The following is a 12,254-nucleotide window of genomic DNA, read 5'->3' as shown; positions in this document are numbered from 1 at the left end:
AGGATTTTATGTACCGATCACATCTTGCAATACGACTTGGTACCTTATTGTAAAAGTGATACATTTTTGTTCACATATATGGAAAGCCTGGATGACTGGATATTGTGAAGAAATGTTGTTGTCAATAAATAGTACTCAGTGGAGTGGGAGAGGGAGCAGAATAGCGAGTAATGGGTTTTTTTTGTTTGTTTTTTTACTTAAAGGAGTTCTGTCACTAAAAAAGAAAAATGCTCCACTTATCTATTCCTTACCCATCAGTCTACTTACAAGATCTTCACCTCCCCCATCTTCTCCTGTCTCCTGCAGTCCAGGGTTTCACTTTACCTCCACTTGCCTGATTCTTCTCCTTCCTGTGAGGTTAGGTACATTAGGTTGGCAGTCTGCCAATGTACCTTATGTCACAGCTCACAGGCCAGCAGGAGGACTGCCTATCTTCTTCAGAGATTGCTCATGCGAGCTATCTCTGAAATAGATTACAATTCCTTCCTAGGCAGTGAAGCTACAGCACAGGGACCTGACCTTCACTGACCCAGCAGGAAGGAGTTTGTGATGAGCAGCCTTCATAACAAGCTGGGCCCAGCCTGCAGTGAGCTGACCTGGGGCACTGGAGAAGCTCAACCAGGAGAAGATGGGATAAGGAGACAGACAGGGAAGGGATAGGTCCGTTTAGATAATTTTTTTTTTATGACCATACCCCTTTAAGGCGTTGGTAAAAAGAGAAAAATATTCTGTTTTGTGACTGTGGGGTATTATTACTTTTGCAATAAAAATTGGAAAAAAAATACAAAAACATTGCTAAAGTCCTGGATGTACATGAATCCACGGATAGACAACTTATCTACAAATTGAGAAAATGCAAGACTTGTTCTATTCTCCAAAAGAGTGGGCATTCTGTTGAGCTCAATCTAAGGGCTTATTCACAGGAGCATATATCAACTGCTGTTTTCACAGCCGGCCAATATACGCTACCATCTGAGCTGTCTATCCCCTTCCCTCCCCCTCACCGACTCTCTGCCTCTCTCCTCCCCTCTCGCTGTTTGCAACAGGAGGGGGCAGGGTGGGGCAGAGCTAAGCTCCTGCCCCCTGTCTGCCCTTCGTCTGCAGCCAGCAATGGGAGGGGCGGGGCGGAGATTAGCTCTACCCCCGCCCCCTCCCATTGCAAACAGCCAGAGGAGAGGAGAGAGGCAGAGAGCCGGCGAGGGGGAAGGAAGGGGATAGACAGCTCAGATGGTAGTGTATATCGGCCAGCCATGAAAACAGCGGCCGATATACGCACCTGTGAATAAGCCTTAAGAGTGCAACAAGTGATTTTGAAAGAGGTGTAGAAGAACCCAAGGGCAACAGCAGAAGACCAGAAGAAGTCTCCACAAACTGCAAAAATCGTCTGTTCATGTGTCAGCTGTTAGAGAAACCCTGAACAAGAATAGTGTTCATGGAAGAACCTCCTGAAGCAAGCACTGCTGTCCAAAAAAACAAATTTGGCCCGTCTACCCTGGATGTTCTGCAAAGCCTTCTGAGAAAATGTTCCATAGACAGATGAGACAAGAGTGGAACTATTTCACACAAATGCACAGCACTGTGGTTGGAGAAAATGAACACTGCATAGTCTGAACATCTTGTGATCGTAGAGGGAACAATGAATTCTAAGAACTATTTTACAGGAGATTGTAAGCACAGCAGTCCATGACCTCAAGCTGAAGAAATATTTGATGATGCAACAAGACAGTAACTGAAAGCACACAAGTAAATCAACTAAAGAATGGTTGAACTAGAAGATTTGTGTTTTGGAATGGCCAAACTGTATTGAGATGCTGTGGCATGATCTGAAGAGGTCTGCGTATGCAAGACATCCCAGAAATATTGATGAACTGAAAATCTTTCTGGAATAGTCCAAAAATCCTCAGCTACAGGAATCATTTGGTGGAGGTAATTGCAGCTAGAGAGGAACTATAGTTATTAAATTCAAAGGTTCACATAAATTTTCACCGTTGCACTATGGAATTGTACTATTCATGTCTTTTATAGAGCACAGAAAGTAAAACTGTTAGATTATTGCATGTAAAAGGGCCTTAAACTAATTTAAAAAAACCATTTACACTGACAGATGATCGCTCAAATGACAGTTTGAGTGACAGTTTTGAGCAATCATCCTTGCATAGTCTATAGTAGCTAAATAGCTACTTAAGAGCTATGTAGGCGGAGCGGGTCACCACCGCTATCACTCGGCGAACAATACAGCTGCATAAGCAAACAGCTGTATTGTTCTCCGCTATTACAGCTCGCGTCCCGCTGTGAACTACCAGCGGGACACGAGCTGAAAGAATCTAATCAGCGCTGCAGACTGTGATAACCGCGTGCACCACTGCTAAGAGTTAATCATTCAATTCTAGAAAACTAGAATTGTACGATGAATGACTCGTGCACGAAAACTGCACAATGGCCATGCATTTAGACGTAACGGTTATCACTCAAAAGACGGCTTTAAATGAGAATCGTTGTGTCTAAATGTGCCTTAACACCTTGGTTAGATTGTGTTTGTTTGCAGTTGGATAACAATCATATCACATTTTATTAGTAATCCATGCAGAAATCCAGGTGATATCAAATGGTTTCCTTAGACCTCCTGCAGGCAGCCGGGCCGGATCCTGCAGTGAGAATTCTCGCAGTGTGATGCGAGCTTATCCCCTGCAGTTATCCGGCGCTCACCTCCTCCCGGCGTCTCGCTCTGCACCGGCTGTCACACAGCCGCGTATGCGCAGACCAGAACCAGAGACGACCACAGCAGTGAATTGGTCGATGCTGGGCTGCCACCTCCCGTCCTGTCAATGATCCTGGCATACTTGGCTCATGTCCCCTCCTGTCAGTAACCGTGCCGCTCACTCGTGTCCCCTCCTGCCTCCAGCCCTGAGTGTCCCCACCGGCCTGCGCTTCAATCTGTCCTCCTCCCGTTACTCACCCCGTCGCTCACCCGTCTCCACTACTTCCCCCAGCGCTTCGTGTCGCCGCTGGCCTCCGCTGCAATATGTCCTCCTTCTCCTCTGAAGCCAGCCCTTCTGTTTTCATGACAGCAGTGATTGGCCACTGTCACTGTCGCCCCCGGCCTCCGTTCTCATGATGGCAGCGGCACGGTGATCTGTTGTCACTCTAGGGTAGGGTTGATCAGCATGGATGTGGCAGAGCTGTGTGTGTGATGTCTGTGGATCAGAATGGATGGAGCGGAGCTGTGTGTGTGTGATGTCTGGGGATCAGGATGGATGGAGCGGAGCTGTGTGATGTCTGGGAATCAGGATGGATGTAGTGAAGTTGTGTGTGTGTGTGATGTGTGGGGGTCAGGATGGATGTCCAGCTGGCGCTGCAGTGACAGTGTTGGGACCCGAGGAGGAGAGCGGAGGAGCAGTACATGCGGTACGAGGTATGCACCATGTACTGCATGTAATCTTGTATGTTTAGGTGGTATATGTTATACCAGCTGTACATATAATTACATACAGCACATATCTACCTTACATCAGTATCACTATATACAGGGGAGGTATATGTCCTGTATATAGTGATATGGACCATGCTGGGGTAACATGGGTATCTCATGTATATAATTATATATGTGTAGATTGTATGCGAGCGTCTGCAGGGTGTTCTCGCAAGTAGATGATGTATGAATCACACTAAACGTCATTTACTCGTGAGAACATGCTGGCCTGGATCCCGCTCATGCACACAGCCGCTGGACGGGATCCAGGAGATAAAGGAAGAAAAATATGCAGTGATAAGCCACACCCCCTGACACGCCCCCTTTTAAAACCATGGCTGGTATTTTTTCGTGACAAAGGTGGCAAACCTACTCTCGGACCAGTGTCAGACACAGTCTTCTGGCGGTGTACACCTAGCCAATTGGCAGCTGTGGGCGCTACCCAAAACTTCTCCTGTACATATCTATGTCTCCACCCCCTAGTTCCTGTATCAACAAGATACTACAGTACCATTAAAACCTGCTGATTCCAGGTTGTGCATCTTACGGCCTGGAGTTGGGCCTGCATCTTGAATCTTGTATTCTGTGTTCTGGACCCTGTACATCGTGTCCTGGATGCATATATCTATATTACTCCCCAAATCTGCACCATTCACAACCTGATTGGTTGTTTGGATTTACTCATTCACGGTGATTGGTTATTTGGTTTGGCTGGTTCACAGTGATTGGTTGTTTAGGTTGGCTCGTGTAGAAGTGGGAAGTAAAAGGCTAATATGCGTCCTGGATGTGGTTTTGCTGCAACCTCCTCTTTCTGTATCCTCTGTAAATCCATGTTATGCTATTCTGTGCTACAGATCCAATGAGCTGTTTTATAATTGCCACTCCGTTCTGCTGCGTTAGTGTTGAGACTTGCTGTATTTTCACATTAAGTTTGACTCCGATTGCGAACTGTGTAGTCACCTTCTCTACTGGATCCCAGATCTGAGAATCCACACCGTTACAGTCTCTAGTTTAACTAGTACTATGGGATAAACCTTTGTATCTCCATGAATATAAATCACACTCATTTGTTTGGCTGGTACCAGGCAGGCATGAACCCATGTCACAAGGCTACATTACAGGGCGGTCATTCCAACAAGGCCTTGACAGGACAATCCTTGCACATAGATTTGTAGACCGGAAGTTCAGTCTATAGGCTTGGTGATATAATGCGATCAGATTCTGCAAATGGCAACAGATGCTGGACAGTGACATTGTCCATGGGCTCAGAGGTAAGAGGGCAGTTGTCAATATGTCCCACATCCTGTGAAGGCGAGAAGGGCTAATCCAGTTTGGTGTTCATGAAGGACTTCATGGCATCTCCAGTCTTCTACCCACAAGAAACCTCTAGGGACCTTTTCCCTCTAGCTTCACTCTTCCCCTATAGGTGGGAACATTCTTACCAGAAGAAGGGAAAGATCTGATCTCTTGGTAGGTCCTTGTTTTGTAGGGGCGTCAGAGGTCCTCAGTCGCAACCTTTCTAACCAGGTGATGATTTGGTCTGCATCCTTAGAGTCTCCATGCCTGACCCTGCATTGTAAATCAGCAGAAGGGGCCAATCATGGTCCACAATCACATCTTCCATGATACATGCAGATGTACAAGACTCTAGTTCCAGCCATATTTGCATCACGTGGATTAGGTCATACAGCATGGACAAGACTGACAGGTTCCAGATGTAAGTCTAGTTATAGACCTCCTGGATTGAACAGCAGCTGGAACCACTAGATTGGCAAGAATCTCTTTTAACTTTGCATGGTCCTTTACATCCTCCTCGCTGAGGTCACAATAGACTCTTTTTAAGTTTATCAATCATGTACAGTACGAGAACTTCTGCCCATCCAATGGCTTGGGAGTCTTTCTTGTTCAGCCATTCTTTTAAACCCTTCGTTCAACGTCATTGTCAGGTGTCATCTTTTGCAAAGCATGGATCAAGGCCCTCCGCATGTTAAAAGTCCCAGAAGGCCTTCCCTCCATTTTCTATGGGTGAGCCATCACAATCTCTCTCAGGATAGCAATTTGTTCCATTATAAGCTATTTTCTTTCTCTGTGAGCCTGTTAAGCCTGGCCTTGTTCATTCAATGCTATTGCATGTTCACATGTTGCTCTTGTCTGTTGCTAATGCACTTTGGCCGCACCAGTTGCTTCATTAGCTACTCCATGTAACTTAGCTGGTTTTGTAGCACAACAGCAAACGTCAAGCAGGATGTCCACAACTTTTGGTCCATGCAATGACATTTTTGTCATGCCATTGACCATAGCAACATGCCTGCGTGCTCCAGGGATTGTCAGGATTAATTGGTGTGGGGTTGGCACCAACACTTCATAGTGACATTACCAACATTGGACTTTTAAACCAGTTATGGGTTTAAGAGTCCAAATGTTACTTTATTTTAATCCAAATTAAATAGTGCAGGACTTTGAGCATACAATAAATGCAAATACACAGCTTGTCGTCTGAACTGTAACGGATCATAAACAGGCTCCCTCATGTATGCTTAAGCTCAAGAAAGTCCAGCGTTCAAGTCCTCAGATTTCCCACATCAGGCTTGTGTCCTTGCCTCTCTGACGTAGTCTGAGCCAAATGCAAACTTTGGATGCCCCAGGATGAGCTCAGCAGTTTCACTTGAGCTTTCTGAGTACTATCCAGAGAACTCTTACTGGAGTAGGAGGAAATAGCAGCTCGCACTACCAACCTGTGCACCGTTCCATAAAAATCCAGGCCTGGAAAATAAATTTATCAAAAACCTTGAAATTCAAACTTTCCTTCACAAATTAAACCAGAATGAGAGCTAGAGCTTTAAGACTTTTCATACTGTGGGCATACAATAGATGCAGTGTGTTGTAATATACTATGCCTATGTATATGCAGTGCAATATCATGTCATCTATTAAGTCTATGTGGGTACTGTCATGATGTCCTATACTGCCATTATGTGGATTCTTTGTCATGCGAGGTCATATACTACAAATATGTGGATATCCTGTCATGTGATGTCATATACTACAACTGTCCAGGTCATGTGATGTGATATACAAGACATGTGATTGCTCCAGAGCTGCACCAGTTCTCTGGAATGCGCTACCCCAGTCGGGTTCATCACAAATGTTCTCAGTTTTTAGCATGCCCCAAAGACATAGGAAGGCATATCACATTTCCTAACCGCTTAAGGACCAGGGTGTTTCAAAACCGCCTTGCATCACTTCAGGGAAGAAGCGATCCACCACTGCAGCTGTTAGTGGTGGATCGCAGAGTATCTCACATTGTTTTAAATTGGCATGACCTCGCACCTAGCATGTGGCATAATGCTGCCCCTGATCCTATTGAAAACAATAAGAAGAGCAATGCGAAAGCACGCCCAAAGATAGGACATGCCGCAGTTTGTCTCCTGAATCGCATCGCGGTGCGGGAAAAAAATCGCTTGTGTATAATTTAATTTACAAGAATTGGGTTCATATTTGTGCCCCTCGCAACACACACCTCTCACATGATTTTCTCGCCCATGTCAAGCCAGCTATAATATAGTATCATAATTTGTAAGGCTAAGAAGGGACAAAAATCCAGTTCAGTTTATTAGTCTGCATTCTTCATCCAATGGAAGGCAAAAAACAATTTCCCCCATTTCAGTGGGGAAAAAAACTCCTTCCAAGGATGGTAATCAGAATAACTCCCTGGATGAACACCCCTTCTCCAGCAATCTAGCACCCATAACTGGTAATATTACACCCAAGAAAGGCATCCGGTCCTCTACTACATCTGTGTGGATACTGTGTTACAGGCCCGGACGTCTTCTCTCTCATCCTAGTGATTGATCGTCCTTGGCTCACGTCTCACCCGTACTTGTGTCTCTTCTTCAGGTGGGAGATGAACCCTTCTTACTGTGACTCTGTAAAGCATCTGCATCCATACACTAACCCTCGGCGGCTTCTAAACATAATCGACATGGCCATATTCGACTTCTTAATAGGTAACTATGGTCTATGGGTAGAGTCCATGTCCTTCTTTACCAGCTGAATGGAAAATATGGTATCGGGGGGCATGAGATGCATATATACTTCCAGTTAGGCCTCATTCAGGCGGCCAGAACACAGTCGCAAGACTCTGACCAAGATTGTATAAGCTGCATGCGTGGGAAGGGGTTGGTCATAGTATAGACACTAGCATGTGGCCGTATTCTGGCCATCTGAGAGAGGGATGGAAGATATTTCTTTCTGAGATCTAGGGGAAAAAATGTTGTAGTTCTCGATTATTCTCTTGGGTTTCTAACTTTTTTTTTCTTATTTGCCCCAATGCAGGAAACATGGACCGCCATCATTATGAAATCTTCACAAAGTTCGGAGATGATGGGTTATTACTGCACCTGGACAATGCCCGAGGGTGAGGCTGACGCCCAAGGACATGACGGGATCTGCAGGGCTCAATGCTTGGGGAGTTTCATTCATATGTTCAGTGCCTTGTGTGAGGACTCTGCTTGGGCTGCTCTTACAAGGAAAGATGAATCAAACCAATAATGACCCAGTCTGCTTGTTTATACAGGCCGAAAAAAGATGCTTCAGTCGTTTACATTCGCTGTACCAGTCAATGAGCACGACTGACCAATCAGTATTTAAACTGAATGACTAGTGAATGAACCAATGATGGATGAACAGTAAGGGAATGAATTCTTGTTCATCGTTCGATCGTTGGCCTAGTTTACACGAAACGATTAACCTTCAAATTTGGACGATCCAATAATTTTCTGAGCGATAAACACACCTTTTACGGCTCCACATAGCGGAACTTCCTGTGAATGGAACTATGGGAAAAATAGGTTTATGCCTCCCTGCTGAAGGGTTTTGTGCCTCTCATACAGAATACGCCACTGATCCTCAACATGTCTCTTTGTATGTTACAGGTTTGGACGGCATTCACAGGACGAGCTTTCCATTCTGGCGCCCCTCTACCAGTGCTGCATGTAAGTGGTGAATGAGGGAGCCATCCAAAAATACAAACAAGCCCAACAGCAGAAATTGTGAAAATCTATAAAAAATTGTGAAATGATACGTCTGTTCAGGTGTTTTGGACTCGAGTCTTTATTCTTAGATGGACTTGGTCTTTTGTCTAGGTTTACGCTAAGACGTATTACCAATCACATGACCCAAAGGAACCAATAATAAAATCTGGAAAAACCATTAATAACAATAAAATCTACACATCCTTAATGTTCAAACATAAATGAGTAATGGTAAATAACGTCCTGTTTGATACAGTCATACCTTGTGCAATAATCTGTCTCTAATAAAAAGTTCTGCATTGTTTCTTGATTCAGAAGTTAGGGCGGCTTCACACGAGCGTATATGCAATTGTGCGCGTTTTAGCACAATGCATTTGTGCTGTGAACGAGGCGCTTTTGCGTGCATATTGCTGCATTTTACTGTATTTTTTTTGTGCACGCAGGGCCTGCTCACATATTTCGTTCCCCCGAAAATAAGCCCTACCCTGATTTTTCAGGATTTTAGAGAGACCTGAACTATAACCCTACCCCCAAAATAAGCCCTAGGTGCATTACCTTTTAAAAAAGGAATACATTACCTAGCAGGTCCCTCCTGCTGCTCTCCACAGCTCCGACATGCTGCTTGCAGTCCTTGGCTGCCCACAGAAGATCACTTTCTTATTACGGAATTCATAAATCCCGCCTCCAGGAAGCGATGGCTCGGATTGGTTCCCAAGTGCTGCTCAGTCAATAAATGCAGCGCTCGATGAACCAATCACAACAATCGCATTGGTTCATCGAGCACTGCCTTGATTGGCTGAGCAGAACCAATCTGAGCCATCGCTTCCTGGAGGCGGAATTCCTGAATCCTGTAATATGGAAGTGATCTTCTGTGGCCGGCCAAAGACTGCAAGAAAAGTGTTAGAGCTCCGGAGAGCAGCAGGAGGGACCTGGACCGAGTCTGCTAGTTACCTATCGTCTCTTTTGTGGCAAAAAGTAATATAAGTCAGGGTCTTATTTTCCGGGAACCACGGTAGGTGCGGGACACCCCCCCCCCCCCTCTCTTCCCTGATTTAAAAGGCTATTTAGCCTAATGAGGTCCAGATGCCTTCTTTTCCCCGCGGTTTTGCACTATTTTGCGCCTCCTGTTGTGTTTTGCATTACACTCCAATAGACTTCTATGAGTCCTTTGGTGCGCAAATACTCTCAAAAATGGAAATGAGAAGGGACTTATTGATTTCAATGGGTTCTATTCTCTGCGTATTACACTTGCAAGCCATGTGAAGCCGGCCTTAATTTTAACGTTTTTTGATTATGTTCATGAAAATGATATGAATTGAAAATTGCGATTCAGAACGCACTTCAAATGAATTTTTTGGCTGTGACCTTGTGAGCTGATGACCATAATGTAACTGTGCCCCCTTATACCAAAAATAATGTCATTCAACATTGTTAGCGACTTTGGATCATGTGATTGGAAATACGGCTTAAGGCCCTTTTAGACGGTACGATGTCCTTAAAAAGAAAAATCGTTCAAATGAGCAGAAGTGATCGATAATGCAGCACAAAAGGCATCATTGGCTCGTTCACTCATCGTTCGGGTTAACCAGCGGTCCTTTTCCGTCACTGATGCAGCGAATGTAAACGACTGAGCTCTAATAACGATAATCATTTGGTGTTACTGGACTCTCATATAGGCTTAGTATTTTGCCCAGGTTCATGTTCAGAATAAAGTCCGACCCGCGTGGACGACCCATCTCCATCATGTGAAAATATGTTGTAAATCTATTTAAATGCATTAATAAAGTGCCTGTTTTTACATTTTTCGCATATATTTTGCTGCTGGACTAGTTTGTATTTTGGACGCCTCCCTGCCTTGTCCCAAGTTAGTTCGTGCAAAAATTATATTTATTAATTATATTTGGGCATTTATTCTCTTGCTGAGCTGGCTTTTTTTATCTTATAATTAAGGTGGGGTACTAAACCATACACCACTGGAGGGCGCTCTTGAGACACCTTGCATCCGAATGTAGGGTTGTAGCTTGCGGACACAGCTGCGCTCCAGATCTGTTGTCGTTTTGTTTTTCTGGATCCACGCAACAACTCTAGTAGCATGATAGAGCTGAGGGACATATAGTAGATAGAGCCCTGAATATGTCCCGACCCCAGTGTGTGAGTAATGAGGTATTAGACTGTTTCGTGGTGTCTTTGCTCTGACCCCAATGTTGGATTAATAGGGCGGACTGTCGAGAGGACCCTTTTTTCTATTGTCGGCTGTAAGCTTTTCACATCACTCATGCACTTGTCTTGCAGGGTGAAGGATGACACTTGGCAACGTCTCAATCTCCTCGCTTTACCAGAGTACCGACTGAGTGATGTCATGAGGGAGTCTTTAAGTGCCGATCCTCTGCCCGATGTTCTCACAGAGCCGCACCTGCTTGCCCTAGACAGACGACTGCAGCGAATCCTTGAGGTGGTGCGGCAGTGTGCGCAGACCTATGGTGAAGAGAAGGTGGTTCTAAAAAACATGCGGAAATTCCCCCGATGACCCCTGGGCACTCTTATTATCCAGTCCTGTGCCCGCTGGACAGGACGATGACTACTGACTGTAAAGTGACACATGACTGTGCCTCCGTGCAGGAAGGGGGCTGTAAATATGGTGGACACTTTAATTAAAAAAAAAAACATGAGTTGAGTGAATTCTTTCAATGTACATGATCAGATCTTAGGTCTCAGAGTCTCCCAAATATGTAACCAAAAAATGATCAAAAAAAGTTGTAGTACTCATCAAGCCACCACAAAAAACTACAGCTCGTCACACACAAAACAAGCCCACAAACAGCTCGTGCAAGAAAAAAAAAAAAAGGGCTTCTGACTTTTATGCAAGATAACTTTTTTTTAAGCTTTTTTGTAAAATTAGTTAACATAACAAATGATGTCCGTTTGGCATCACCGTAACGGCACTGACCCGCAGAACACACATAACATTGTTCTTACCACATGGGGAACCAAAAAGTTAATGGTGAATTTGCTTTTTTCCTATTCCATTCAGCTTCAAATTTTTAAAAAACTTTTTTAGTACATCATGGTTGTACTAAACTACACCGCTAGTCTTGCAAAAAACAAACCCTCTCAGGTAAGCAATATGGTTCTTGGTAGTCAGTAGAGATGAATGAGCATACTCGCTAAGGGCAATTACTCAGTCGAGCATTGTCCTTAGCAAGTACCTGCCCGCTTGCAAGAAAAGATTCAGCTGCCGGCGGCGGGCGGGGAGCTGCGGGGGAGAGCGGGAGGAATGGAGGGTAGATCTCTCCCCCCTGCTCAACGCCGCAACTCACCTCTCACCCGCACCGGCAGCCGAACCTTTTCTTCTGAGCGGGTAGGTACTCGCTAAGGACAATGCTCGATCAAGTAATTGTCCTTAGCGAGTATGCTCGCTCATCTCTAGTAGTCAGGGATGGAAAATGGACAACAAGAGCCGGTTGTGTGGCCAAGATGCTCTCTTCTCAATCATTAATTACCAACTTGTCTGATGAAGGGATCCTATAGTCCAGAAACTTGAACATTGCATATTTTCTGTTCAACCAAGAAAGGTGTCCCTCTTATAATGCTTTGCCATTTTTTTTTTTTGAGTCCGGGGAAGTAATGTTTCTCCTTGTGTAGAGCATAGCTTTTTCCCAGGAAGCATTGCAAAGCTTAAAAGACTCGCGTCTCGCTTCTGTGGCGCTCTCTACAAGCAAAAACATTAACCCCATCCCAAGACGCACACTGAT

General features: G+C 44.7%; 1 protein-coding gene across 1 annotated transcript in view; it reads left to right on the top strand.

The window, feature by feature from the left end:
• FAM20A (FAM20A golgi associated secretory pathway pseudokinase) overlaps window positions 1–11,171 on the top strand; it is a 72,282-nt gene extending 61,111 nt beyond the window's left edge. Inside the window, exons 8-11 of the mRNA XM_066587757.1 lie at window positions 7,367–7,476; window positions 7,805–7,886; window positions 8,404–8,463; window positions 10,795–11,171. Of these exons, the coding sequence (XP_066443854.1) occupies window positions 7,367–7,476; window positions 7,805–7,886; window positions 8,404–8,463; window positions 10,795–11,029 (487 nt within the window). The 3' untranslated portion in view covers window positions 11,030–11,171. The remainder of the gene's footprint in view (window positions 1–7,366; window positions 7,477–7,804; window positions 7,887–8,403; window positions 8,464–10,794) is intronic.
• The last annotated feature ends 1,083 nt before the right edge of the window (window positions 11,172–12,254 follow it).

Source organism: Eleutherodactylus coqui, chromosome 13 (assembly GCF_035609145.1).
Source record: "Eleutherodactylus coqui strain aEleCoq1 chromosome 13, aEleCoq1.hap1, whole genome shotgun sequence".
Classification (NCBI taxonomy): Eukaryota; Metazoa; Chordata; class Amphibia; order Anura; family Eleutherodactylidae; genus Eleutherodactylus; species Eleutherodactylus coqui.
The sequence above is the reverse complement of the archived record's forward strand: the minus strand, read 5'-3'. Positions and strand labels throughout refer to the sequence as shown.